At 39.3% G+C, this 25057-nt stretch overlaps 1 protein-coding gene across 1 annotated transcript; it reads right to left on the reverse strand.

Moving 5' to 3' along the window:
- Positions 1-18919: 18919 nt before the first annotated feature.
- CCER1 (coiled-coil glutamate-rich protein 1) lies at positions 18920-21892 on the reverse strand. Its single transcript, XM_011933584.1, has 2 exons — positions 20130-21892; positions 18920-19613 (listed from the first exon to the last, which is right to left on the reverse strand). Exon 1 carries the CDS (start codon positions 21416-21418, stop codon positions 20282-20284), a length of 1137 nt encoding a protein of 378 aa, XP_011788974.1. The 5' UTR covers positions 21419-21892; the 3' UTR covers positions 18920-19613; positions 20130-20281.
- Positions 21893-25057: the final 3165 nt, after the last annotated feature.

Here is a 25057-nt window from a genome sequence, read left to right on the forward strand (position 1 = left end):
GGCAGTTCTCATAGTGGTGGCTTGGTAATGTCGAATGCTTTCAGCATTTGTTGGTCTGAAAACAACGGCATGTTTCTTTCCTATATGATGCTTAGTTTTGCTGGATACAAAATTCTTGGCTAATTGTTTGGAGGCTGAAAATAGGGCCCCAAATCCCTTCTAGCTTGTAGAGTTTCTCCTGAGAAATCTGCTGTTAATCTAATAGGTTTTTCTTTATAGGTTACCTGGTGCTTCTGTCTGACAGCTCTTAAGATTCTTTCCTTTGTTTTAACTTTGGATAATCTGATGACAATGTGCCTAGGCAAAGATCTTTTTGCAATGGAATTTTTCAGGTGTTCTTTGTACTTCTTGTATTTGGATGTCTAGGCCTCTAGCAAGGCCATGGAAGTTTTCCTCGATTATTCCCCTGAATATGTTTCCCAAATTTTTAGAATTCTATTCTTCCTCAGAAACACTGATTATTCTTAAGTTTGGTCATTTAACATAATCCTAGACTTCTTGAAGACTTTGTTCATATTTTCTCATTATTTTTTCTTTGTCTTTGTTGGATTAGGTTGATTTGAAGTCTTTGTCTTTGAGCTCTTAATTAATTTCTTCTACTTGTTCAATTCTATTGCTGAGACTATCCAGAGCATTTCACATTTCTAAAGTGTGTCCAAAGTTTCCTGAATTTTTAATTGTTTTTTGTTTAAGCTATCTATTTCCTTGAATATCTCTCCCTTCACTTCTTGTATCATTTTGTATCTTTTTGTTTTCTTTATGTCCTTGCATTGGGCTTTACCTTTCTCTCATCCCTCCCTGATGAGCTTAATAACCTCATGAATTCTTTTTCAGGTAAATCAGGGATTTCTTCTTGGTTTGGATCCATTGCTGGTGAACTAGTGTGATTTTTGGGTAGTGTTAAAGAGCTTTGTTTTGTCATATTACCAGGGTTGGTTTTCTGGTTCCTTTTCATTTGAGTATGCTCTGTTGAAGGGAAGGTTTATGACTGAAGGCTGTTGTTCAGATTCTTTTGTCCCATGGGGTGTTCCCCTGATGTAGTACTCTCCCCCTTATCCTGTGGATGTGGCTTCCTGTGAGCCACACTGCAGTGATTGTTGTGTCTCTTCTGGGTCTAGTCACACAGAGAGTCTTGGCTCTGGGCTGGTACTGGGAGCTGTCTGCACAGAGTCCTGTGATGTGAACCATCTATGGGTCTCTCAGCTGTGGATACCAGCACCTGTTCCAGCGGAGGTAGCAGTGTGGTGCAATGAACTCTGAGTGTTCTTAGCTTTGGTGGTTGAATTCTCTTTTTGTGTGCTGGTTGGCCTCCTGCCAGGAGTTGGTGCTTTCCAGAAAGCATCAGCTGTATTAATGTGGAGAGGTACTGGCAGTAGGCGAGGCCCTATAACTCCTGAGATTATATGCTCTTTGTCTTCTGCTACCAAGGTGGATAGGGAAGGACCATCAGGTGGGGGCAGGGCTAGGCGTGTCTGAGCTCAGACTCTCCTTGGGTGAGTCTTGCTGCAGCTGCTGTTGGGGAAGGGGATGAGATTCCCAGGTCACTGAAGTTGTGTACCTAGAAGGATTATGGCAGCCTCTGCTGAGTCATGCAGGTTGTCAGGGCAGTGGGGAAAAGCGAGCAGTTGCAGGCCTCACCCAGCTCCCACACAAACCAAAGGACCTGTCTCACTCCCACTGTGCCCCCGCACAAGGGCCCCAAGTCTGTTTCCAGGCGGAGGGCAAGTTGGGCTTGAAAACTTGCCTGAGGCTACCTGCCTCACAACTTTGAAAGAAAAGGGCTTGGTTCTTCTCATGCCTGTGGAGTCTGCACACTAGATCTGTGCCCTTCCCCAAGTTCTGGCCAGGAGTTTTCTTACCCTGTTCAAATTGTTACAAATTTCAGCTAAAGAATTCCTTCTCTCTGTGGAGTTTTACCCCCTGCTCCTCCAGTCACCCTCCCTATGGGTCCCTGTGGTGCCAGGCAGGAATGGCCTGCTAGGGGATGCAGCAAGCTCCCAGGGCCTTTCTGCTGCTTCCTCTACCCCTGTATTTCACTCAGCTCTCTAAATTGACTCAGCTTCAGGTAAAGTCAGAAACTTATCCTGCAAACAGACCTTAAGCTTCTCCAGTGGGGGTGTGTGTTCGGGAAAGGAGGGTCTCCCTGTCTCACTTCTGTAGTTGTGGCACTCAATAATTGGGGTGTTTCCCAGGTCCTGCAAGAGCAGTCTGCTTCCTTCAGAGGGTCTGTGGGTCCTCTCCGGATTGCTGGTTTGTTCTCGCAGTTGATCTGGAGCTAAAATTCATAAAGTGAGCTTCCACAAGCTGCTCTGCCCTGAGCTGTAATCTAGTCCTTCCTCCTGTCTACCATGATTACTTCTAGGTCACTTTTAATTTCTTATATGGTATTTTCACTTACTAAAGTTTGAGAGTCACAAATTCTAACTTCAAAAATAACATAAACAAGTCTTTGAAATTTGTCAATGCACAATTCCCTTATATGTAAATTGGGGATAATTGTATTCACCTCATAAGATCGCTGTGAAGATTAAATCAGATAAAACCAAGATAAAGCATATGAAACATGCAATGTTTGGTACTATTTTTTGTCATTATTATTGACTTCGAGTTTATGGTTTCCTGGACTGGTGCAACGGAAAGAGAAGAGAAAAAATACTTTGAAAGACAAGAGATAATATATTTTTAAGAAAGCAATTCGAGTAAGATTGCGAAATGTGTATATTACTGATTACAGTGAAACCAGAAAAATTTGGCAGAGTGAAATAAAAATGAATTCTGGAGGGTCTGAGACTCTTAAAAACGTCAAAGAAAATTTGTAGTTAACTTATCTGGAGAGTTAGCAGGATGGAGAGTGGACAGAAAGCCTATGCTCCTTCACCTTGAATTTCCAGAATGGAAGTGTGTGTTCATGTGTGTGTGTCAGTAGTATGCATATAAAATTGTTGGAAATGTGATAATGAGAGGTGACAAAGTGCTAGCAGCCCTCACTCACTCTTGGTGCCTCCTCGGCCTTGGTGTCTGCTGGCCAGAGCTGGCTCCCTCTGCTCACTAGGAGGTGTGGAGGGAGAGGCATGGGCGGGCACCAGGGCTGCCCTCAGCACTTGCGGGCCAGCAGCAGTTCTGGGTGGGTGCTAGTTCCATGGGCCCCACACTGCAGTATGGCTAGCCAGTGCCTGTTGAGCCTGATCAGGAGATAACTCCCTCTGGGCTGCTGGAGTGCCCAGCCTAGATGCCACAAAGTTCGGGGAGAGTGTCAGTGAGAGGTGAAGGGGCTGGGCTTCAGGGCGGGTGGGGACTTGGAGAACTTTTCTGTCTAGCTAAAGGATTGTAAATGCACCAATCAGCACTCTGTGTCTAGCTAAAGGTTTGTAAAGGCACTAATCAGTGCTCTGTGTCTAGTTAATCAGGTGGGGACTTTGAGAACTTTGTAGCTAGCTAAAGGATTGTAAATGCACCAATCAGCACTCTCAAAACAGACCAATCAGCTCTCTGTAAAACGGGCCAATCAGTTGTCTGTAAAATGGACCAATCAGCAGGATGTGGGTGGGGTCAGATAAGGGAATAAAAGCAGGCCACCTGAGCCAACAGAGGCAACCCACTTGGGTCCCCTTCCACCCTGTGGAAGGTTTGTTGTTTTGCTATTCACAATAAATCTTGTTGCTGCTCACTCTTTGGGTCCCTGCCACCCTTTAAGAGCTATAACACTCATCCAGAAGGTCTGCAGCTTCACTCCTGAAGTTGGGGAGACCACGAATCCACCAGAAGGAAGAAACCCAGGACACATCTAAACATCCGAAAGAACCAACTCTGGACACACCATCTTTAGGAACTGTAACACTCACTGCAAGGGTCCGCAGCTTCATTCTTGAAGTCAGCGAGATCAAGAACCCACCAATTCCAGACACAATATTATCAAACATACATGAAATCAACTACAAAGATACAAAACATAAGACATCAGGCATTTGATATATGATGAATTAAAATCTCCTTGAGAGAAAATAAAATCCTATCTCTATTGCATCCAAATAATCTTTTCCTCTCCCCTAAAACATTGTGTCAGCAGCCTTTATGAGAGAGTAAAGGATTAGAGAACACAACAGGGGAAAATTGTCAAAGAACAGGAGGTTAAAATGTAAGATTTCCTAGTTCTAGTGCCTCATGGCTATGTCAAAGTGCAAGATATAACTTCAAAATTCAGTTATTAAAGCGGAGTTGAAGAGTAATGGGGCTGAGGTCAAAGGCCAGTGACAGAGATTGTTGCATGGATTATCAATGTAGCTGGGGGATGGCAAGGTTTGAGGGTAAGAATATTGTACTCTAGAGGCAATGAAATAATCAGTGAGAGGAGAAATAGAATACAGGAGGCTGACTGATGAAAAGTAGTAGAGTGTAGTGGAACCACTGTCAGGATATGTACCTCATTGACATTAGGTCGAAAGAGTAATGCTTTATAAGTGAGTCAGCATTGTGAAGCTGAAAATTCTTTCTGCTTCCCTTTCCTCCAGCTCCCATGAGCATGAGAGTATAAGCAATGCATGCTCAGGCAGGTTCCAAGGAACCAAGCACCTCTGAAGAGCACCAGATTTCAGTAAGACAGAGATCTGATCGGTAAAAAGGTTGAGAATATGGGGAAAACCACTTATTGTGGAGGGGCAGGCACAATTTCATGACTGCTCTCAGTGCCATCAAATAGAGCCTCACTCTACAAAAGAGACCCTGCTCTTGGGACTTAATGCTCTGTGGACATTATCTTGAAATTCTTAATAAGATTATCTTGGAATTTGTGTTATGTAAATGGAATCTGATGGAATATTAGTAGATGTGTCAGAGCTTGGAATCTTGGTTCACCTGTGGTACTGCCTTTCTACTGCTTTCCTGCCTCCTCACCTTCCTAGGACAGAATCACAGCTATCTGCTCCTCTCACCTGCCCAATGACTTGCTACCCACAGTGGAGGCCTAGGCATGGGTCTGGGGAGGGACAAGGTCAGGCATATGAGCCCCACAGTTTGTGGGCAGGACCCAGGTGCCTGTGACGGTGTGCACTGGCCTCGCATGTATTTCCATGCCCCAAAAAGCATGAGATTAAATAACAAAACCAAAGAACAAAAAAGCCACATAACTGGATTAGAGATAAATCACAGAAGGAAATTTTTTTTTTTTTTTTTAGTTTGTTTGTTTGTTTGTTTTTGCTCCTGCTTTTTGTACAAAAAGCCTTGCATTGACATTTTGCGCTGGACTCCACAAATTTTGTAGCTGGTTCTGATTGGAGGTTTCCAAAGGTCACAGTGGAAAGGTGGAAAGAGTAGAGAAGGAAGGCAATGGTGAAGAGTTGGGAAAAAGGAACATCAACAAGACTTTATGAGAGGATGGATTGATACATTGAGATAATGGAGCTGATGAGCTTAACATTTTGAAAAGTGGCCAAGGGTAAGTTTGGAAGATACAGGAAGTTAGTCTGTCAAAGATCCAAATGGAACTCTGGCCAAAATTTTAGTAAGTACACTGAATTCCAGTGCTTAGCTTTATTGCCCATGGCCTCTGCTCAGGGTACCAAACATAGAGTTAAGAGGTTCTCATAAGTTGCTTCAGTAAATCCTTTCCCAGGGGCTATTTAGACACTTCACTTCAAATTTGAAACCACTCCTCACAGTCCATACAGGAGTAAACGCATGTTATTTGTGAGCAGGAAGAAGCCAAGGGAAGGCAGTAGCGACATAGTATGAGTCTCATTAGGAAGACTGATTGCAGTCAAAACATGAATGAACTTTCAAAGGAATCAGAAAATTCTCTGAGTCTTGGGTTTCCAGTGGCCAGCTTTTTAACTCTAATGAAAGACCTTAACTTCTCTGAGGTTTATCTGTAAATTGGAGATGATGATGATTCCTGCTTTTTAACTGCTCAGGGCTGTGGCAAATGTCAAAGTACATCATTAATATAAAGTTTCTTTGCAAATAGCAAATATCATTATTTTAATTCTATACTCCTGTTTTTTGTTTTTGTTTTTGTTTTTTTTTGTTTGTTTGTTTGTTTCTGAAGGCTTATGGGATGCGTCAATTGCTCTGTGGCTGCATTTAGGAGAGGGAAGCTGCAGTCATGCGTCATCACTGCCAGCCTCACATCTCTTGATGGTTAAAGCCTTATTTAAAGTAACAAACAAAGCAAAAGCAAGAGGTAACGTTCCAAAGCAGAGGAAAGCTAAGTTTATATATGTAAATGTCAAGTGTGTATGGTTGAGTGTCTCAGAAGGTTTACGTCTTCTATATAAATGTAGAAGTAAGGAGACTGTCTGCATAGGAAGAAAGGTCTTTTTTTTCCTGAATTTTAGAATATTTTCTGCTCCATATCATTTATCTACACCTAAGCGGTCTGTTTTACTATTTTAATGTCTCCTCCTATCTTTCAATATACTGTGGAACACGTTAAGATGGAAGCAGGCTTAGCCCTGTCTAGTCACCTGTTTCATTTGCCAGTGGGATATCCCACCTAAAGGAGCTGTCACAAAAGAGCAGCTATGGGCAGCATGAAAAACAGCAACAACAACTATCACTCTAAAGAGATGGATGAAACCCATTGTTATTTCATTAAATAACAATGTTGGGGTTTTAGGAAAAAAGCTGTAAGCAATGAGCCCAGAAACTACAATTTGAGTATGATTTATCATGCTACATCCATAATTAACCAATATCCCAGAACTAATGTTTTTGAAATATCTTTTCCCTAACATATATTTAAGTTCTTAAAGTAGATAACATCTATACATCCAGTTTTGAAGATTTTTGAGAAGAGGTTTTAAATTTATATTGTGTCCCCACCAAAAAATTGTGTTTTCCCTTCTGTGTAGATGAAGGTAGTATTATTAATAGCAAGAGTGGGGTATATATACATTTATATTAACTCAATTTTCTTTGATGGAAGTGCCTGTACAGCTTCTTTGAAAAGATCGCCACCTAGGGGAAATTAACAAGAGCTAATGCAACATCTGCAATGCACCACATATGCTGCGTATTATCTAATGGCGTATGTATTTAAGGAAAAAAAAAATGCAAAACTGTGTCATATTTCAGCAAATGTGGTGGGCCACCTAGGAAAAATAGACTACCTTGTAGACCTAGAAAGTGTGCTTGGGCACAATTTTATTGTTATTTCTAACTAACATAGAACTGCATGTAGCTTTTGTTTATTCATTAGGGCTTGATTTTAATGACTTTCTCCATATCCAGAGAGATTTTAGAATATAGATTTTTTACAAAATAGATACCCATTTGATTATGAGTGCAAAACATATTTTTGGTAATTTTTGCTATTAAAATAGTTTTAATTAGTACAAATGTTAAGATTCTTACATGTAAAAGAATTTCTATCTGAATTAAGCCTCAGAAATTAACAAAGATGTTTCTCCTTGAACTCATTTATTTGTTTCTGAGAATTTATAGCTAGATCTCCAAATGAGAGCAAGTAAAGTGGGAAATAATTTAGTTGGTTCATTCAAGTAAAAATGGATTATTTTTCTTTACTTCAATTTCTGATGTTTTTGATAAATGTCTTAGAGAATCGCTGCATTTTCTGAAAGCACATTTAACATAAAATATGATCCATGTTATAATCTTTACATGCTATGTTGCAGATATGGGAACCTGAAAGAATGCAACCTATCTTTAAGTTGAAATGGATGCTTTAGCAACCATGAAAAATTTGTGTTTTGTTTTATAAAAACAAGCTACTAATTTCAAAAGTCAACTTTCTAAAAAGTCAAAATGTAATTTTAAATTACATCACATGCTCTGAAGAAAATTTTTGGTTAATCAGATACTTTTGGATCATAAATTTTAATGCATCAAGATTATAAAGTAGGCAAGAGTCTCACAGGGAATAAAAACTTAAGGGATTATTTGAAAAAGTTTTATGTATACTATGTTTACAATTATTAGAACAGTTGTCAAACTGTCTAGTGACTGCTTGTTAACTCAATCTTCCCCATTAAGTGGAAAACTTCTTGGCGACAGTGAGTATCTTTATATACAATTATTCCTGAGGTGCTATTTGAGCAGTGTCTGTTCTGATTACTTGGTGCCTGTAGAACCAGTAGTTAAACAATTTGAATATAACTCCTAGGTGTGTCTATAGCATTTAGAAGAATGCCTAACATTTAGAAGGGACATGAGACACAATGGGTGAATGAATGAATAAATAGACCCTCAAATTAGGCCTGTCTCCTGCTTTAAGTATATGTTTATGGAATCTATAACCCTCTCATATACACACAAAAATAAGTCCACTGTAGAAGGCATAGTTAATCTTTGTAAGGTAAAGGTAAATATAAATTATTCTATCCCTTTTGAGATTATCCCTGCCATAATCATCTTGATAGATAATCAAGAGCTAGTGGTACACCAGAGGAAATTGTTTTGTCATATGAAATTATATGTAGGTAATTATTTAGTGTGTATATATACACACAACATATTATATATGTATGTATACATATACAATATGTATATATAGTGTGTATATCTATATATAGATATAAAATTTTAGAAATCAGTAGTATATTTGATTATGGAATAGAAAAGATTCTTTGATGAACTAAGATGAATTTATATACCTGGATAAGTAAACTTGATATTTTATCCCTGCCTATTAAAATCATTTAAATTATTTGGCAATCCAACTGTAACATTCCTTAGCTATGCTAAATTCAATAAGCACTAATTATCTTCAGTTTGCAACTGAATGGTATACCAACATTTAAACTCTGTCTTTTCCTTTACTTCTGGCTGAATCTGATGGTACTTTTAGTGAAATAGGAGTTATAATATCTTACCTGTAATAGTGTTCTTAGACAAGTTCTTATTTCCTACTAAATCTAATCCATATTGTCTATTTAGATGTCTGCCTACCCTGAAATTCCCCATACTTTCATGGCTAATCTTTTCAACTTTTAACTTTCATTCTTCATTATATCCATTTTCTTTCGACTGACCTCCAGATAGTGGCTACTACTTTGCTTTTATACTGTATTTTATTTTTTTCCTAATTGTGACTGCCATATAGCAGCTCTTGGGCTCTTCTCCTGACAGTAGCTAGTAGTTTTCCATTTCTACCCACTTCCATTAGTAAAGGCTGATTCCTAATTTAGAGAATTAAGAATTCCGCAATCAGAGTGAGCTTTATACTTTCACCTCAGAAGAAACGGAAAAGGGACCAGGGAACCGCTTTAATGATGTGAATAGTCTAGCACAGTTTTGCACTCTGCTTTTTTACTCTCTTTGAAACATTTCATCACATAAATAATTTATCACAGAACTTTTGGACATCAATTACTGAGACTCAGCACTTTTTCCAGGACAGCATTACAATATGCAGTATGACTGAAAAAGTTTGGCTTTGGCTATTGACTCAAAGTTATGTCCTTGAATAATCTGAACTTAATCTAAGATTTCATCACACTCCACTCCATTTCAGAGTGGACTTACTGGTATAAGGAAACAGACTATGTGGCTTCCAACCTCTGTCACCTATTAGCTGTGGGATCTTGGGTAAGTTGGTCAAGAGCTCTTAGCATTGGCTTTCTCACTGCTAAACTAAGCATATGTGCTTAATACAGCTTCTACACAAGGTAAGCACTCAGCAAAGTGAAACAGAATAAAATAAGTGTTGCTACATTAAGCTTCACCAGGTACTCTAAATTTTAAAATTAAAATAATCTAAAAATATATTTTCATGTGCCTTTTAGAAACAGGAACATTGCCATGAGCATTTTCAAGATGGTTTATACTCATGGGGATTCTGTGGCCCAGCAAGTTGGAACCAAGAGCTTCTTATTACATTACAAAATTTTGCGTTCAATTCCTGTGCAAATCTATGCATGAGGACAGGGCTATTATACCACACAGTTTAGAGTATAAGAGATGTGGTTGAGTCTCTACTTACTCTTTCTTCTGCTTTCCTAATGAAGTAGGTTTTAGTACACACATGGATAAGTCATTATGCTTCTCTGTTGGAACTACCTAAGAATCATAGATCACTTCATAGATTTATTTCTATTTTATTCTTTTTTAATATTGAAATTATGTATTAAGAGCTTCTTATGTGCAAGATTGTGCACTGGAACTAGAAAGATGATCAATTCCTTGCCCTATAGCCTTTTCTAGACAGAAGAGAACCACAGGTAATTAATGATAATTTAGAAAGGATAATGGAAGTATCAATAAAGTGAAGTGTTAGGGAAGTACAAAGCAAGAAGTACAGAGTACCTCTTTCTAGAAGTACTGTGGAGTAACTGATGAATGCATCACTAAGGCAGTTGCAAATGCAGAAACTACATCTCAGGCTAAGGCAGAGCCCACTCGTAGCATTGATTTGTGCTCCTACTAGACCTAAATAGCAGCTGGAAAGAGCTGGGAATCTGGCAGCAATAAAAATATTAATTATCTTCTGGGTGCCAGAGCAACAAACAAGCAAGTTTATTTCTTTCCTTAACAAGATGTACTCTAATTAGTGGCCATGACCATTAACAGATTACACCGTGTTTGAGTCCCAGGAGGTGACTATCACAAGTCCTGCTTTTACTACCAGGTCAATGGATACATACTCTCATTTTTACTTCTCGGGATTAAAGTGTTAAGCATTATTTAGTTTAGCAATTTCAAATTTGATAATTGTCTACTGTCAGTATTTAAAGGAAAACAAATACACTGTCAGTACAAATTGTGAATGTTAATTAGTGATGTTACTGTCAAAAAGACTTTGAATAGACAGAAGTATTGTAGAAACACCTTTAGATAAAATATGATTCATGGAATAAAGTTATTCTAATTGTATCAAAATAATAATCCATAGACATACAAGGAATCTTGTGGGCCAATGTTGTCCCCCTTTCCTTCACACACTTTGGTAGTTTATGTTTATGTCTTAGTCCTGTAGGTCAAAAAGATACTAACTTTTAAAAACCAAGCCATATAGCAGCATATTTAAATAAATAATGTAAATATCTATCTTAATAGATAGATGTTCTTAGCGCTTTGTCATAATACCATTACAGTACTCTTTTTGTATTTGTATTAATGTATTATGTATTCCAAAAAATACATCTGTGAATATAGCACAATAGCTCATCTATCATTAGCTTACATGTAAATGTTTTGCCTTTGCCACTAGGTGGCAGCTATATATTAATAGTTGTAGAGCGTAAGTGCTACATAAGAAGGCAAAATAGACAATGAAGGAGAGAAAAGTAAGCTATTTTATTAAATTTGTTTTGTATTTAAATATTTGTTCAGGAAACAATGTAAAATTCACAAATTTGTTTAAGACTAGGGGAAAACATTAAATATTCATTATTCTTTTTTAAAAAAAGATGAACATTGATTTTGGAAAAATTCACTGGGGGTTGCCAGGGGAACATATAGAGCCACTTAGTCTTGACCTCAGCTTGCCATCCTATATTATAATCTCCCAGTTCAAGGAAATTCTGCAATCAATAAAAAATCAAGAAAAAATAAGAATTGTAATTATATATGGCAGGATTAAAAGTCTGCTTTTGGTAGTACTATTTAATGATAAATGTCATATGAAATGTCTAATCTAATAGAAATTTTCGTGAGAAATGGTAAATTAACACTTGTTAAGAGTCTTAAATTACTAGGACTAAAAATGACATGCTAAAAATCTAAATATATTCATAGGAGAGGATACACAAATAATGCATGGTAACAGAACTATCAATCATTATAAAAATTTCAAATGCCATCTGAAACCATCAGAAGATGCCAATATTAATAACTTAAATAACAGCTAAAAATGCCAGTTAATGTCAAATCTAAATTTTTAAAGAGAAATGTGGATTTCTAGTCTTAGGTGTTAAAAGTTTACTCAAAATAACCTTCCCAGGATAATAAAATATCACCCATAGAATTTGAAAGAAATCGGAAAGTAAAAGAACATGCATTAATCATTAACATTTTATTACAACTTTTGGTACTGTCTGTGCTTCACTAAATATTGCATTGCATTTATTTATTGAAATCACAGTATTGAATTTAGGCAGCACAAGCTTAATAGCTGAATAGAAATATAGTGTCCAGCTCATGAGAAGAGTGCATGGATAGTATGTGACTAGTGTCTTAAGTTGAGAATAACCATTCTAAAAGCAACATCCAAAAAATAAAAAGATTTAGAATGAAGCAAGCAGCCTAGAAAGACGGTAAGTCAAAACGTATGTAAAATGAACAATGGTATAAATAAGTAGGGGAGCTTCTCCAAAAGATAGTCCAAATACAGCCAAGTTCTTTGAGGTTTGAAATACAATACCTTTGTTTATTTTCCTATAGTGCAAAAACTAGGACCAGTTGGTGGAATTAGTGGTCAAAAGCAAAAGCCTTCCTTTTTTTTTTTTTCAAGGTAAGCATCTTGCTATGTCACCCATGCTGGAGTGCAGTGGCTCCTTCTCTGCTCACTGCAACCTCCATCTCCTGGGTTCAAGCCATCCTTCCACCTCAGCCTTCCAAGTAGCTGAGGCCACAGAAATGGGCCACCATGCCTCAGATAACAAATACTACTTTTTTTGATGGGGATGGGTTTCTCCATGTTGCCCCTGCTGGTCTCGAACTCCTGGGCTCAAACAATCCCAAAGTGCTGGGATTACAGGCATGAGCCACTGCACTGGGTCAGACTTTTTTTTTTTTTTTAATTAAAACTAGAACTTCTTATTGGGAGAAATGGGACCACGTATTTTAAATTGTAAAAAACAGTTCTGCATGTGATCTTCATATAGAAAACAATATATTTTCAGTGTAAAAAGAAGGGAGGAATAAAAGATTTGAGCTGATGACCTTTTAACATACAAAGTCTACAAGCTTTTGATTTAAAGCTATTGTTTGTATGTTAAATTTTACAACAATTGAGATAATTATTGATACTCTAGTAGGTGGAAACCAGAGTTAGAAATACATGCATGGTCTACATGTTAGAAATAATTGTGTTAGACTAAGGTAGACCCACTAGGGTATTATAGCATCTGCCGTGGAGAAATGACCCTAGCACGTTGTCAAAAGTCACTAGGGGTTGGGCCGGGCGCGGGGGCTCACGCCTGTAATCCCAGCACTTTGGGAGGCTAAGGCGGGCGGATCACGAGGGTCAGGAGATCAAGACCATCCTGGCTAACACGGTGAAACCCCGTCTCTACTAAAAATACAAAAACTTAGCCGGGCGTGGTGGCGGGCACCTGTAGTCCCAGCTACTCGGGAGGCTGAGGCAGGAAAATGGCGTGAACCCGGGAGGTGGAGCTCGCAGTGAGCCGAGATTGCACCACTGCACTCCAGCCTGGGCGACGGAGTGAGACTCTGTCTCAAAAAAAAAAAAAAGTCACTAGGGGCTCAAAATTTTAAGGCATTAGGACCGAGTGTTCATAGTTACAGAGAACATTTTAGTTCTATTATGTAGTATCCTTTAACTGCCCATTATTCAAGGAGGGCAATTGTCAGTCACTCCCCTTGGGAATCCTTCTGAATATAGGATTTTTCTGTTAGAGAAACTCTGCTATGTACCTCTGTTTATACAAGTATTTATATGTAAGCGTATTTCCTAAAATGGTTGACACATAAAAGTTAAATTCTGCACTTGTTATACCCATCTTGACTGATTTATTTTGAAATGAAAGTATGCTTGATTTGAGGCAATGCCAGAGAAGTATTTAAATGTAGTTTGTTTCAGGAATACATGTGTCTCAAACACTCCCTCCCTGCCTCCTACCCTGCCCCTTGTAGCAGAACTACTACATCATCTTACCATGCAGCAATATGTAGGTAGAGTAGTGAAAGATTCTCCCCAGAGCCTAAAAGCTTAAGGGAATGAATAACTCCTCCCTTCTCAGGCCCAGTCTCAAGACACAAGACCACTTGGGCTAGCAGCCTGCATCAGCAAGATAGTAAAAGCAGGAAGAGAGCTGCCCGGAAAACACCTACCCTGGCCAGAAGACATGTACCCCTGAAGATTAAGAAAGAGGATATCTGGGTACTACCTAGCAGTCACATCAGACTGCCACACTTCCTGTTTACAGAGGACTATAAAAACCCTGTCCCATCCTCACTTGGGGCTGACGTCATTTTAGGCCTCAGCCCGCCTGCACCCAGGCTCTTATTAAAACAGCATGTTGGGCTGGGCGCGGTGGCTCAGGCCTGTAATCCCAGCACTTTGGGAGGCCGAGTGGGGCAGATAAGGAGATCAGGAGATTGAGACCATCCTGGCTACTAAAAATACAAAAATTAGCCAGGCGGGGTGGCAGTCTCCTGTAGTCCCAGCTACTCAGGAGGCTGAGGCAGGGGAATGATGTGAAGCCGGGCAGGAGAATGATGTGAACCCAGGAGGCGGAGCTTGCGGTGAGCTGAGATAGCACCAATGCAGTCCAGTCTGGGCAAAAGAGCGAGACTCTGTCTCAAAAAAAACACAATACGATACAATACAATAAAAAATAAAATAAATATAAAATAAAATAAATAAAATACAGCATGTTGTGCCACATTGCCTTGTGTTGTGTTGTTTGTTGGCGCCGCTCTCTGGGCTCAAACCAATACAAGAACTTTTCAAGCTGTATATTCCTCAGTGTCTTGATCCTCCAAATAACTCTCTTCTAATTCCTCCTGACCACAAAAAAAACCACCTATACTCTAGGATGGCTGATTCCAGCCCAGTGGCCTGGCAAGGGTGAATTACACCTTGCATATCACACTCTTTACATTTGTGTGTGCTAGCATAAGAATTATAATTGAAACAGGGATTTAAGTATCTCTTCTCTAGGTGCCTACCCTCCTTGGACTCAGGTCAAATTTATTAAAGGAAGTTTTGTTTCTAGATAGGTTGTTTGAAATAAAACAACAGTATGTTCAAGTAACACAGTGTACCTACAGCTTTTAACTAAAATAGAGGACTTGGGTCCCGAAACAATTTCCTTTGATTTTCAGGTATTTTATCTATAAAAAGGGAGATAAAGCATTAGTTCATAGGGTAGTTATATGTTTAAATGTGATACTGTATGTTAACTACCTTGCATGTATTCAAATGTGTTTTGAAATCTAATGTCTACATTCTGATAGTTTAACTGTTCTACATAAGTGACTTACAACAGGCATTAAACATTGTTTGGCATTTTCATATATCTGTATCTGTATCTTAATCTACAATGAGCTTAACTTTAAGTGTAGCATAAAACAGAACCTTCAATAAAGTGGTAATATTAGGAATGATATCCAGTTATCTTATGCACCTATAAAGTTACCTATAAATTCTTACGAACATTTTTCTAAAGTAAAATTTTGATTTTACTTTATAGATGAGAAGCAACAAAGCAACATTTATAACAACTTATCCCATTCAGGCATTTTTTTTCCACCAAATGTGTATATTGTTATACATACACATAAAATATCATAAAATATTCCTGTGTTAGATTGTCATCATATCACTTACATAAACTATTAACCCACAGAAATTTTTTTTCAAGTATTACAGTTGCATTGATTTTGATTTTGAAAGTATACATTCAACTATCTATTGCTTCTATGGAAAAGGACGGGTAATTCTTAGCACCAACCATTAGAGCATTAATGTTAACCGTAAAAGGAAACATCATTGACCTGGGGCAAGGGCAGGCACAGAGGGGAGATAAAGGGTAGAGAATATTATCTTGGGAAAGAGTTCAACTCTAGAGATTTAACTAGTTCTCATATAGTGTGCATAATAGTATCTGCAGCTCAAAGGTAATGTATCTGATTACAGTTATACTAGGGGGAAATAGGACAGAGTTAATGAATCATTTTGTTATTTTGGGAGATTTTACATTTGTAGTTGCCTGCATCACTAGCAAGTAACTTTTAGACACCAAATAATATGTCTATGACCTCATTTGTGCATTTACTGAATACTTATTATAACTAGGAAGTATTGAATGTCACTGTTCGGAGTGCTTGGTAACTATCATCTCACTTAGTCTTTACAATCTAATTTCATCCATGAGGTAGGTACTACAGATGAAGAAAATGAGATGTCAAAATTTCAGTAACAACCCTGAGGTCGCACAAGTAAAAAATGACAGTTTTGAATGCATAAACCATAGTCTTAATCATTAAATTTCTGTGAGGCTTCTGCAATGGATCTAACACCTGGGTGTCAATGCTGCTGGTTCATAGACCACACTTTAAATATCATGGCAGTAGACCATGTGAAGCGTCCATTTACACACTATTTTACCAGGAGCCAAAACTACATTTCAAGAACAAGTTGGTTCATACTTAGTCCTGTGATATTAATAACAACTAAAATATCTGATAAGTCAGCCTAATAGAATTGCTATGAGATATTCTGGGCCTTGCTAATAAATTTAGACTGAACTAATGTTCAGAAATTATGTGAGATAACTTTATAAAATGTAGTTTAACATAGAACGGTCAACAGTGTTTTGCAGTTATAATACAATTCTTCTTAAATATTGAGTATTTTGTCTTCACAGTATACCTAAGTGATAAAGTATAATCACATTCTTCTTAAATATTGAGTATTTTGTCTTCACAATACACCTAAGTGATAAAGTATAATCACTAATACTGAGGAAACAGAAACCCAAGACAAGTGGCTACCACCGCAGGTCACTTAGGCAGCAGGACAACACACATCCAGGCCTTCCCATGCCACATCCAAATCTTTTCTTCTCTTCCATTAGCTGACCTTGACAATGGAGTGTATTCCACTAATTAACTAAAACTAAATAAAGAAAACTGCTACTTAGCTACTGAAACAGCTAAGACAGTCACATTCTGATTTTGATTTTAATAAATAGATAATCAAGGCCAAAGTGATTTGACAACACTGAGTAATTTTCAGTTGTTTTACATTAACATAAACCTTATTGAATACAAAACATGGCTGCATGTATCATTTTATTATGCTGCTAAAAGCAAAATATAATTCAAGGACTTTTTTTTAGTCTTATCAATTCCCTTAATCCAAGGTCACCTATGGGAGATGTATCATTTATATCCCAGACCTGTAGATTTGGTGTTAGCTGGAGGAGATTGGTCATTTCACCTCTTACATTTATCTTAATGGAACTAAATATGTTACAAATACTGTCTTCCTCAAATAAGGATGTTCTAAAATTTTATAAAATCATACTCAGAGTTCAGAGTTGATCTCTAGATGTGAAGTGTACTTAGCATCTTTAGAGGGCTAATATTTTCATGGAAAAGAAAATTCCTCTAAGTTACTGTACAGACAAAGTAATGAAGACAAATTAAGAAATGCTGTCAGTCTCTAGAAGATGAAAATGCCAGAATCTCTATGTGAGAAACAAAACCTCAAAATAGACAGCAAAGATGCTTATCAAGTCCAAGCCCTATAATCACGTTTTATGATTTATAATATTATTTTTCTGACAATTGGCAAAATAGCTCCATTCTTGAAAGAAATGCCTAACAGGCACTTCATCCTCACTGTGTTCACCCGATAAAGTTTGAAATGATTTTAATAATAATGAATTTATTTTGGAAAATTGTATTTTTCTCTTCAAGTGTGCACATACCTCTAAAACTAAAGACTGGGTTTTTCAGAGCCATAGGAACACTGTAAAGGCTACGGGATCATCAAGTTGTATTGAATAAACTGTGCAAGAGGCTCTCCATGGGAGTTGAGAACTGTGGTGTTCCAATCACGCTGAGCAGGAAACCCTAAGATCCCCCTCATTACATGATAGTGGGTGGTTAGAATGGTGGGTGTTCCTGGATGACCAATCCCTTCAGCCCCTAACATGGGTTAATTATTTCATATTACCCGTCAGGATTAGTAAAGCAAGCATCACAGTATCTGGCTAATTATTAAAAGAAAAATGAGATCAGGTAGAGAATCATCAATGACTAATAGTTTTCTCCTCTCATTATGTTTTGCTGTTGTCTATTTCAGAAGATATGGATGGCATAAAAGTGAGTAGATAATACGGTTTCTGCATCCTTCTCTCACTTGTCATTGGCCATTGCTTCCAGACATGCTGGTCTTTCTATCCTCAGTTCCTCAAAGGCATCAAGCTCCTCTCAGCTCTTGGCCTTTAGACTTAGGGGTCCCTCTGCCCACAATAAACAGCCTCGGCCTTACTCCTGGGTTCGCTAGTGATCTATGTCTTTATAGTGGTACATTTCCTTCAGACCACTTGCAATGAGCAATCCATCTAGCTCATTTAATGTCTGACTTTTCTACTAAACAATAACAATGTCAGAATGGGGTTTTGCTTATTCACCATTGTATTCTTATCACTGTTCACAGTGCTTGACCCCCAGTAGTTCAATATTTGTTGAATAACGGTTCATGAGCAAGAATGTAGACACTCCTGAGGCATTGCACATGTTTACGTCCCTTAAAATAACTAGTGAATAACACCTTTGCCTATGAAGGCTATTAATACGTGGTGAATTCTTAAATTTAAAATATTTTGCAGGAAGAAATGGAGAAACGTCCAGATGGGATTGTGAATAAATTCAATCCTAAATGAAAAATCTTCTCCAGTGAGAACATACCTAAGTTTGACCTTTTGATTAAGTGTCGTGGGTAAAGTATTTATGGGCTATGACTTGCATGGATTTATTACGTAGCTTCAGGAGCTGGATTCTTGATTTCCCTCTGCATATATGTATTAGAACAGGAAAACACATAGGGATGGCTACTTTTACTTTTATAGGTCATTCAGAAATTGCATCTTGTAGAAAGTAAAGATTTCTTAGAGTTTTGGTTATTCACCACTGCAATTTGGAATGTTTGGTGTAATTTTAAAATTCCTGTTTTTGCCCCTTTCTTCTATTCATCCTTTTGACCACTGAAGCATTGCTGCATGGATCTGTGATATTTAAATAATGAGAAATGAGAGGAAAGGTACTTTTATTTAATACTTTTTATTGTTTAATAACTTAAGTTTATCACCTTGAAAACTGCAATATATCAGTTGCAATCAACATTCAGGTAAAACATCACCACACATTCTTCTCTTCAACAAATAAATGCTAACTTGTGGTTCAAAGTCAAAAGATGTAATTTCTGAGAAGGCAGGTTTAAATTCATCATCTAGGGATATTCTGGAAATATGCTATGGATGGAACTTTTATCAACTATCCAGGAAGAAATGTATTATTACTTCCTAAAAATGTTTGAACAAAAGCTGTTAATTTGAATGATGTATTCTCCATAAGTAATTGCTGTTTAGACATCAGAAACCAGCTCACATAGACTCATGCTTACACATCTTTTACTCTCCTTTATAACAAAGACAAATTGAAAAATGAAGTAAGATATTCCACCCCCAAAAGGTCAATAATCTTTTTCTCTAAAAAAATCCATTCTGCAAAACATTTTTTATGGCTCCTCAGAACTTAGGATAAAGACTCTATCCAATAAAGAGGCTTCAAAACCTAAGCTATGTTCCATTGTTTGCAGTTACCTTGGACTTTAACTAGATGTGCAAGTTGACTTCTGACCATGGGGAATCCTCTCCATGACTGGATTATGGATTGTTGAGGCCATAGCAGATAACCAGTTCCACAGAAGCAATTTCATGTTCTTCTGAGGAAGATCCATAGCACTGTGGAACAAGGAATATCAATAAGCGATGCCACAAGAGACTGCAAATGGGGTTAACAAAATACAACCCTCAGAAATGAACTCTGATGGTGGAAAAATCTAGGAGATAAAATACTGTTGAAAAAAATACAGGGATTGAAAATGGCTTCAGTTATGTTAAGAGCACTGGTGAACATTCAGTAGCGTTAGAATGTGCTTTCTTATGCATGTAACAAACTATCTCTTCATGCCAAGCTCATTAAGTGGCTAAGTTGTATAAATTTGTTTCAAAAACAAACGCTTTTTCAGCATTTACGGATTTAAAAAAACAACAGCAACTCTGTTTTCTAGAGGGGAAAACACCAAGTAAAAATATTCTAATGGTAGTAATAAAATACTTGGCCTTTAATCAGTTCCAGTAAAATTATATTTGAAAGCTCCCCCACCATCACCCATAGTCATACACATACGCATCAAATTTTAAGCATTTTATAATGGCCAAAGAAGGTTTTTACATCTGTTTATTAATGGAACTCACTTTTTAATCAGTTTTTAATAAATTGCTAATCCAGTTTAGCCTCAAATCAGTTCCATCCCTTTCCTCAATCCCTTTTCTGATGTCTAACAGTTAAAGTCCTGTGCAGTGAACAGGGATTCCTGTGACACTTTGGGAATTATCTGCTCTGGGTTTTAAAAAGTGCAGCTTATAAAGTTCTCTCTCTTTTCTTCAGCCTCTACGAAGATTGATAAAGGCATTTCCAGAGGCAAATGAAATTCTTCCCCTCTCTGCTGGTTCTCCTCCAGGACCTCCTCTTCCCCTTCCAGCTTCTCGTCTTCCTCCTCCTCCTCCTCCTCCTCCTCCACATATTCAGCCTCTTCGACCTCTTCCTCCTCCTCATCTTCGACCTCTTCCTCCTCCTCATCTTCGACCTCTTCTTCCTCATCATCAAACTCTTCTTCCTCCTCCTCGCTCGCCTCCTTTGCATCACATACCTCCTGGTCATACTCCTCCTCATCATCATTTTTCTTCTCCTCTTCCTCCACCAGCAACGGGGCAAGAGACTGGTTTTCCTCTGGTTTAGGGCTGAATGCTAGAGAGGGATTCTGCACAAAGCCATACAGAGCTTCCTGCAGTCCCCAGGTTTCCTCGCTGCCGCCAGGGGGCGCGTCGTTTCCGGAGGATCTGGCCGGGGAGGCCTCGCCGCTCACCGGGGCCTTCTGCGCCCTCAGCGCCTCCTGCTGACGCTTCAGCTTCTCCTGCTGCCGCATGTCCTCGTAGATCTGGTTCATGATGAATTGGGTGGTGTTGGGCGGCGCTCGCATGCCAGGCTCTCTCCACTCGTACAGCTTGACCCGCCGCGGCGGGCCCCGCGGGGAGGAGCGGCGAGGGTGGTGGCGCAGGCCGCGACCCCTGCGGCCCCAGCGCTTCTTCCTGCCTGGGGGCCTCACCCAGCTAGGGTTCCAGGACCCGTTCCAGCAGGAGCAGCAGCAAAAGCAGAGAGGGTGCAGGCCATACACCCGAAACACTTGCACTGGGCAATGGAACTTCCGGAATCCTGGAGGGGGTGGGCGCCAGGGCCCTCCCCAGCACCCCCAGTTAAAGCACACGGGTGGTTGGAACCAAAAGCCCGGGCCGTGTTGTTGCTTCGGCTGCTTCCTTGGAGGCCCATACTCGGTCTTGGGGCTATAGCGGTGCGGCCTATTGTACACTGGAGCGCCCTGGGGCCTTCGATGGCAGGACGACCAGGAGCTCAAGGAGGCCGAGTGTGCCCAGCCACCGCCGCCCAGGTTCAGAGGGTCTTCCCTTGTGTAGAGGGTCTGAGTCATCGTTCAGGGAGCTCTGAGAGGTCTAGATGGTAGCGACCCAGAAGCTGTTGTCAAGTTTTGCTAGATAGGACGGTCAGAAGAGCCTCGTCTCGTCACCCTGTCTCTCCACGCAGTGCCACGTGTCTACCCCTGGGATCACGTTTTCCTCTCCAGGAGGCCGCTCTCTTCCTGGTTTGCGAGCTCTTCGGTAGTAATCGCTTGTCCTTCGCACCTGGGTTGTCTCGCCCAGGTGTGCTGGGTGGGACTGGGGCTGGGTAAGGATGGTGGGGGAGGAAGGTGTTGGCAGGCGACACGCAGTGAGACCCACTCCCGGGTTTCCCCCCCAACACCCGGCTCTGCTGAGGCACGGGTTGGGGCCGGGGGAGGCAGGGGTTGCGCAGTTACCTGCTGCTACCTTTCAACCCAGGTGCTTCACTGTCACCGTCCTGGCAGGACTGGGGTGGCGAGGGCAGCGGCAGCCTTTAAATACTGGCTGTGGTCTCCCTCGTGCCCACCGCGTTCGTGGTCGCCCAGGGCAACAGCCAATTGGGGTCGAAATGGTCCTCCCTGTGTGCAAGACCGGGTTCTGGCTGGAACCAGGCTCCAGGTGAACATTCGCAGGGGGCTTGTGACGTAGCGTTTGGGGGAGGTGAAGAGGGGATCAGGCTGGGTTTGTGTTGCTCAATTCAAGCAAGTCTGGAGGCAGTTTATCAGAAAGCTTTGTGTCACCTTGAGGCAGTGGTTTAGAAGACGGGCCTTCATCTGAACCCTGTGGGGGCGGGAGAACTTGAGTTTTGAAAACCCCACGTTCTACACCTTTGGAGGGCCTAAGGGATAATGGAAAATTACTGGAGAAAGAAAACTTGGCCCAACCTCTTACCTTCTGGCCGGTGCCAACTCTTCTTACTCCGGGGAAACGGAATTCATAATACATAAAACAAGACCACAAACATTTACTATTGCATGTGCTCCCTGACAAATAATCCTGTCATCTACCCTGAGAGGTAGGTGTATCTTATCACCTGTCACAGATGAGGGAACTGAGGAGTTAATTTCCCCATGGTTGTGGGGCTAATACATTTTCGGGCTACTATTTAAGCCTAAGCCTGTTTGACCCTAAAATTAGGTTCTTAATGGCATTGCTGTATGTTCTACCAAACCACCAGTAGGACCCTTGTGATAGCTAAATGACATGCATTTGGGAAGGTACTTTGTTATTGGTAATATACCATACATATGTACCTCAATTAAACAAATACTGTTATTACCAGGATGAATACCACAGGTTTGTCCTTGGGAAGACGAATATTCAGATTGTTTTTCCTTTTGTCCCTTCACTGACCATACAGCCTATACACAGAAAGCCTTTAAAGCATTGTGGTTAAGCATATGGGTTTTAATTTAAATAAATGGGGTTCAACTTCAACTCACCAATTATTAATCTCTGTAAGCCTCAGTTTCCTTACCCATACCACGATTATACTACCTTTTCCATACAGTTGTGTAAAGAATTAAATGCATATAGCAGGTCTTCTAATAATGTTTTGCTCAATATCATTTCCTTATAACATTGCTGAGGCAAAACAACAACAATAACAAAACCACTTTTCATTATATGTCTTTTCATTTAAAAGTAGCAGTTTCCAAGAACCTATGATGCGAAGTGAGGGATTTACTGTAATTCCTTAAAGCACTTAGTGCAGGTACCCTGTAAGTACTCAGTAACCGTTAACTGTCATCCTTGTGTTTAAATACTTAATGACTTACAAAAGAGGTGATATAGTACATGTAAAGACACTTGTGCTTGATGCAAAAATAGGCATCCCCACCCTGGCTTGTGTCCTTTTCTTCTCCTTCTTTGTAAAACGTCAAGGAAAGTGCTACCATACTTGATCCTAGAGAAAACCGTCTCAGTGTATATCCCTTTATTACTTTTCTGTGCTGAGTGGAATTGCACAAAATGGAACACTGCCTGCTGGGAACTTCGGTCTATATAAGGCTCCATTAAATGCTAGAAAAGCAGAATGTGTGAAAGCCCTGAAGCTAGCAAAGGTCATTTATGCATTCCTGGCTGAAAATAGAGAACAGTGTAGGGGGTTTTGGATCAGGACTCCAACATTTGCCCTGAGACCTGTAGAATCCACAGGCTTCATTTAATTTCATTTGCTCTGGGGTTTGCTGAGGACAAGGCTGTGTGACTCAAAAGTACAGAATGCTGACATGTTTAGCCTGCAGTATCCCTTTCTAGATATGGACTCACCTTTGGCAGTTATTCTGACCCTGCTCTGCTTACTCAAAATGGAATGGTGAGAGCCCAGATTGATTTTTTCTAAGGACCTATGTGTCATGCAAAAATGGGTTTTAATTGAGAGCATTACAGATGGACCATGTTGCTGTACTGGAATTCCAATCAGTTTCTTTTTGTTTTAAAACAGATGGTTAACTCATTTTACAGGTAATTAAGGACATCATTTTTTGATCAGTTGATGTGACCTTTATACAGCTAACCTTGGCATTATATACTTTTTGCATGGTGAGAACATTTATTCTCCCTACTAAGAAACATTGACACATTATTGCCTTGCCCAAATTTTCTTAAGAGAAGCAGCAATTTATTATTTTGATTATGATTTTAGTTTTACAAAGATTGGACTTATAATACAAGTTTTGAATGTACTGGTAAATCGTCCAAGAAAATTTACCACTAAAGCATGTTAAACAAAAAGTCAGACATTTATTTAATTTTTAAAGACACACTTTTATAGTTTTTTAATGACAAATGATTGTGTGTATATATATATATATATATATATATGGCACCATGTGATGTTTCCATACATATATACTTTATGGAATGATCAAATTAGGCTAATTAGTATATTACTTCAAGTATTTTTCATTTAATTGTGGTGAGAATTTAAAATCTTCTCATGGCTATTTTGAAATACACAAGATGTTAGTGTTCATTGTAGTCACCTTGATGTGCATTAGAACACCAAACTTACTCCTTCTCCTTACCTGTAACTTTGTACCTGTTGACTAATGTAAGGACACATTTTTAATTGACCCATATTCTTTCAGTACCATGAAATGAAATATTCTGATTCAATATTGAATATAACAATTCATCCTGTTGTTGAATATTGTATTAGTTTTCTGTTGCTGCATAACAAATGACCACAACCTTGGTTACTTAAAACAATACATATTTATTATCTCAAAGTTTTCAGGAGTCAGGAGTCCAGGAATAGCTTAGTGGGTCCTCTGTCCAGGGGTTCAACAGGCTGTGATATGGTTTGGCTGTGTCCCTACCCAAATCTCATCTTGAATTGTAACTCCCATAATTCCCACATGTTGTGGGAAGGACCCTGTGGGAGATAATTGAATCATGAGGGTGGTTTCCCCATAATGTTCTCATGGTAGTGAATAAGTCTCATGAGATCTGATGGTATTCTAAGGGAAACACCTTTCGCTTGCTTCACATTCTCTCTTGCCTGCTGCCATGTGAGAAGTGATTTTGCTCCTCATTTACCTTCTGCCATAAGTGTGAGACTTCCCCAGCCAAGTAGAACTGTGAGTCCATTAAACCTCTTTTTCTTTATAAATTATGCAGTTACAGGTGTGTCTTTACTAGCAGCATGAGAACAGACTGCTACAGGC

This window comes from Colobus angolensis, unplaced genomic scaffold (genome assembly GCF_000951035.1).
Source record: "Colobus angolensis palliatus isolate OR3802 unplaced genomic scaffold, Cang.pa_1.0 Scaffold10, whole genome shotgun sequence".
NCBI lineage: Eukaryota > Metazoa > Chordata > Mammalia > Primates > Cercopithecidae > Colobus > Colobus angolensis.

Bases quoted from the DNA above. Each gene is read 5' to 3' on its own strand.
- CCER1 (XM_011933584.1), bottom strand. From the start codon at position 21,418: ATGACTCAGACCCTCTACACAAGGGAAGACCCTCTGAACCTGGGCGGC.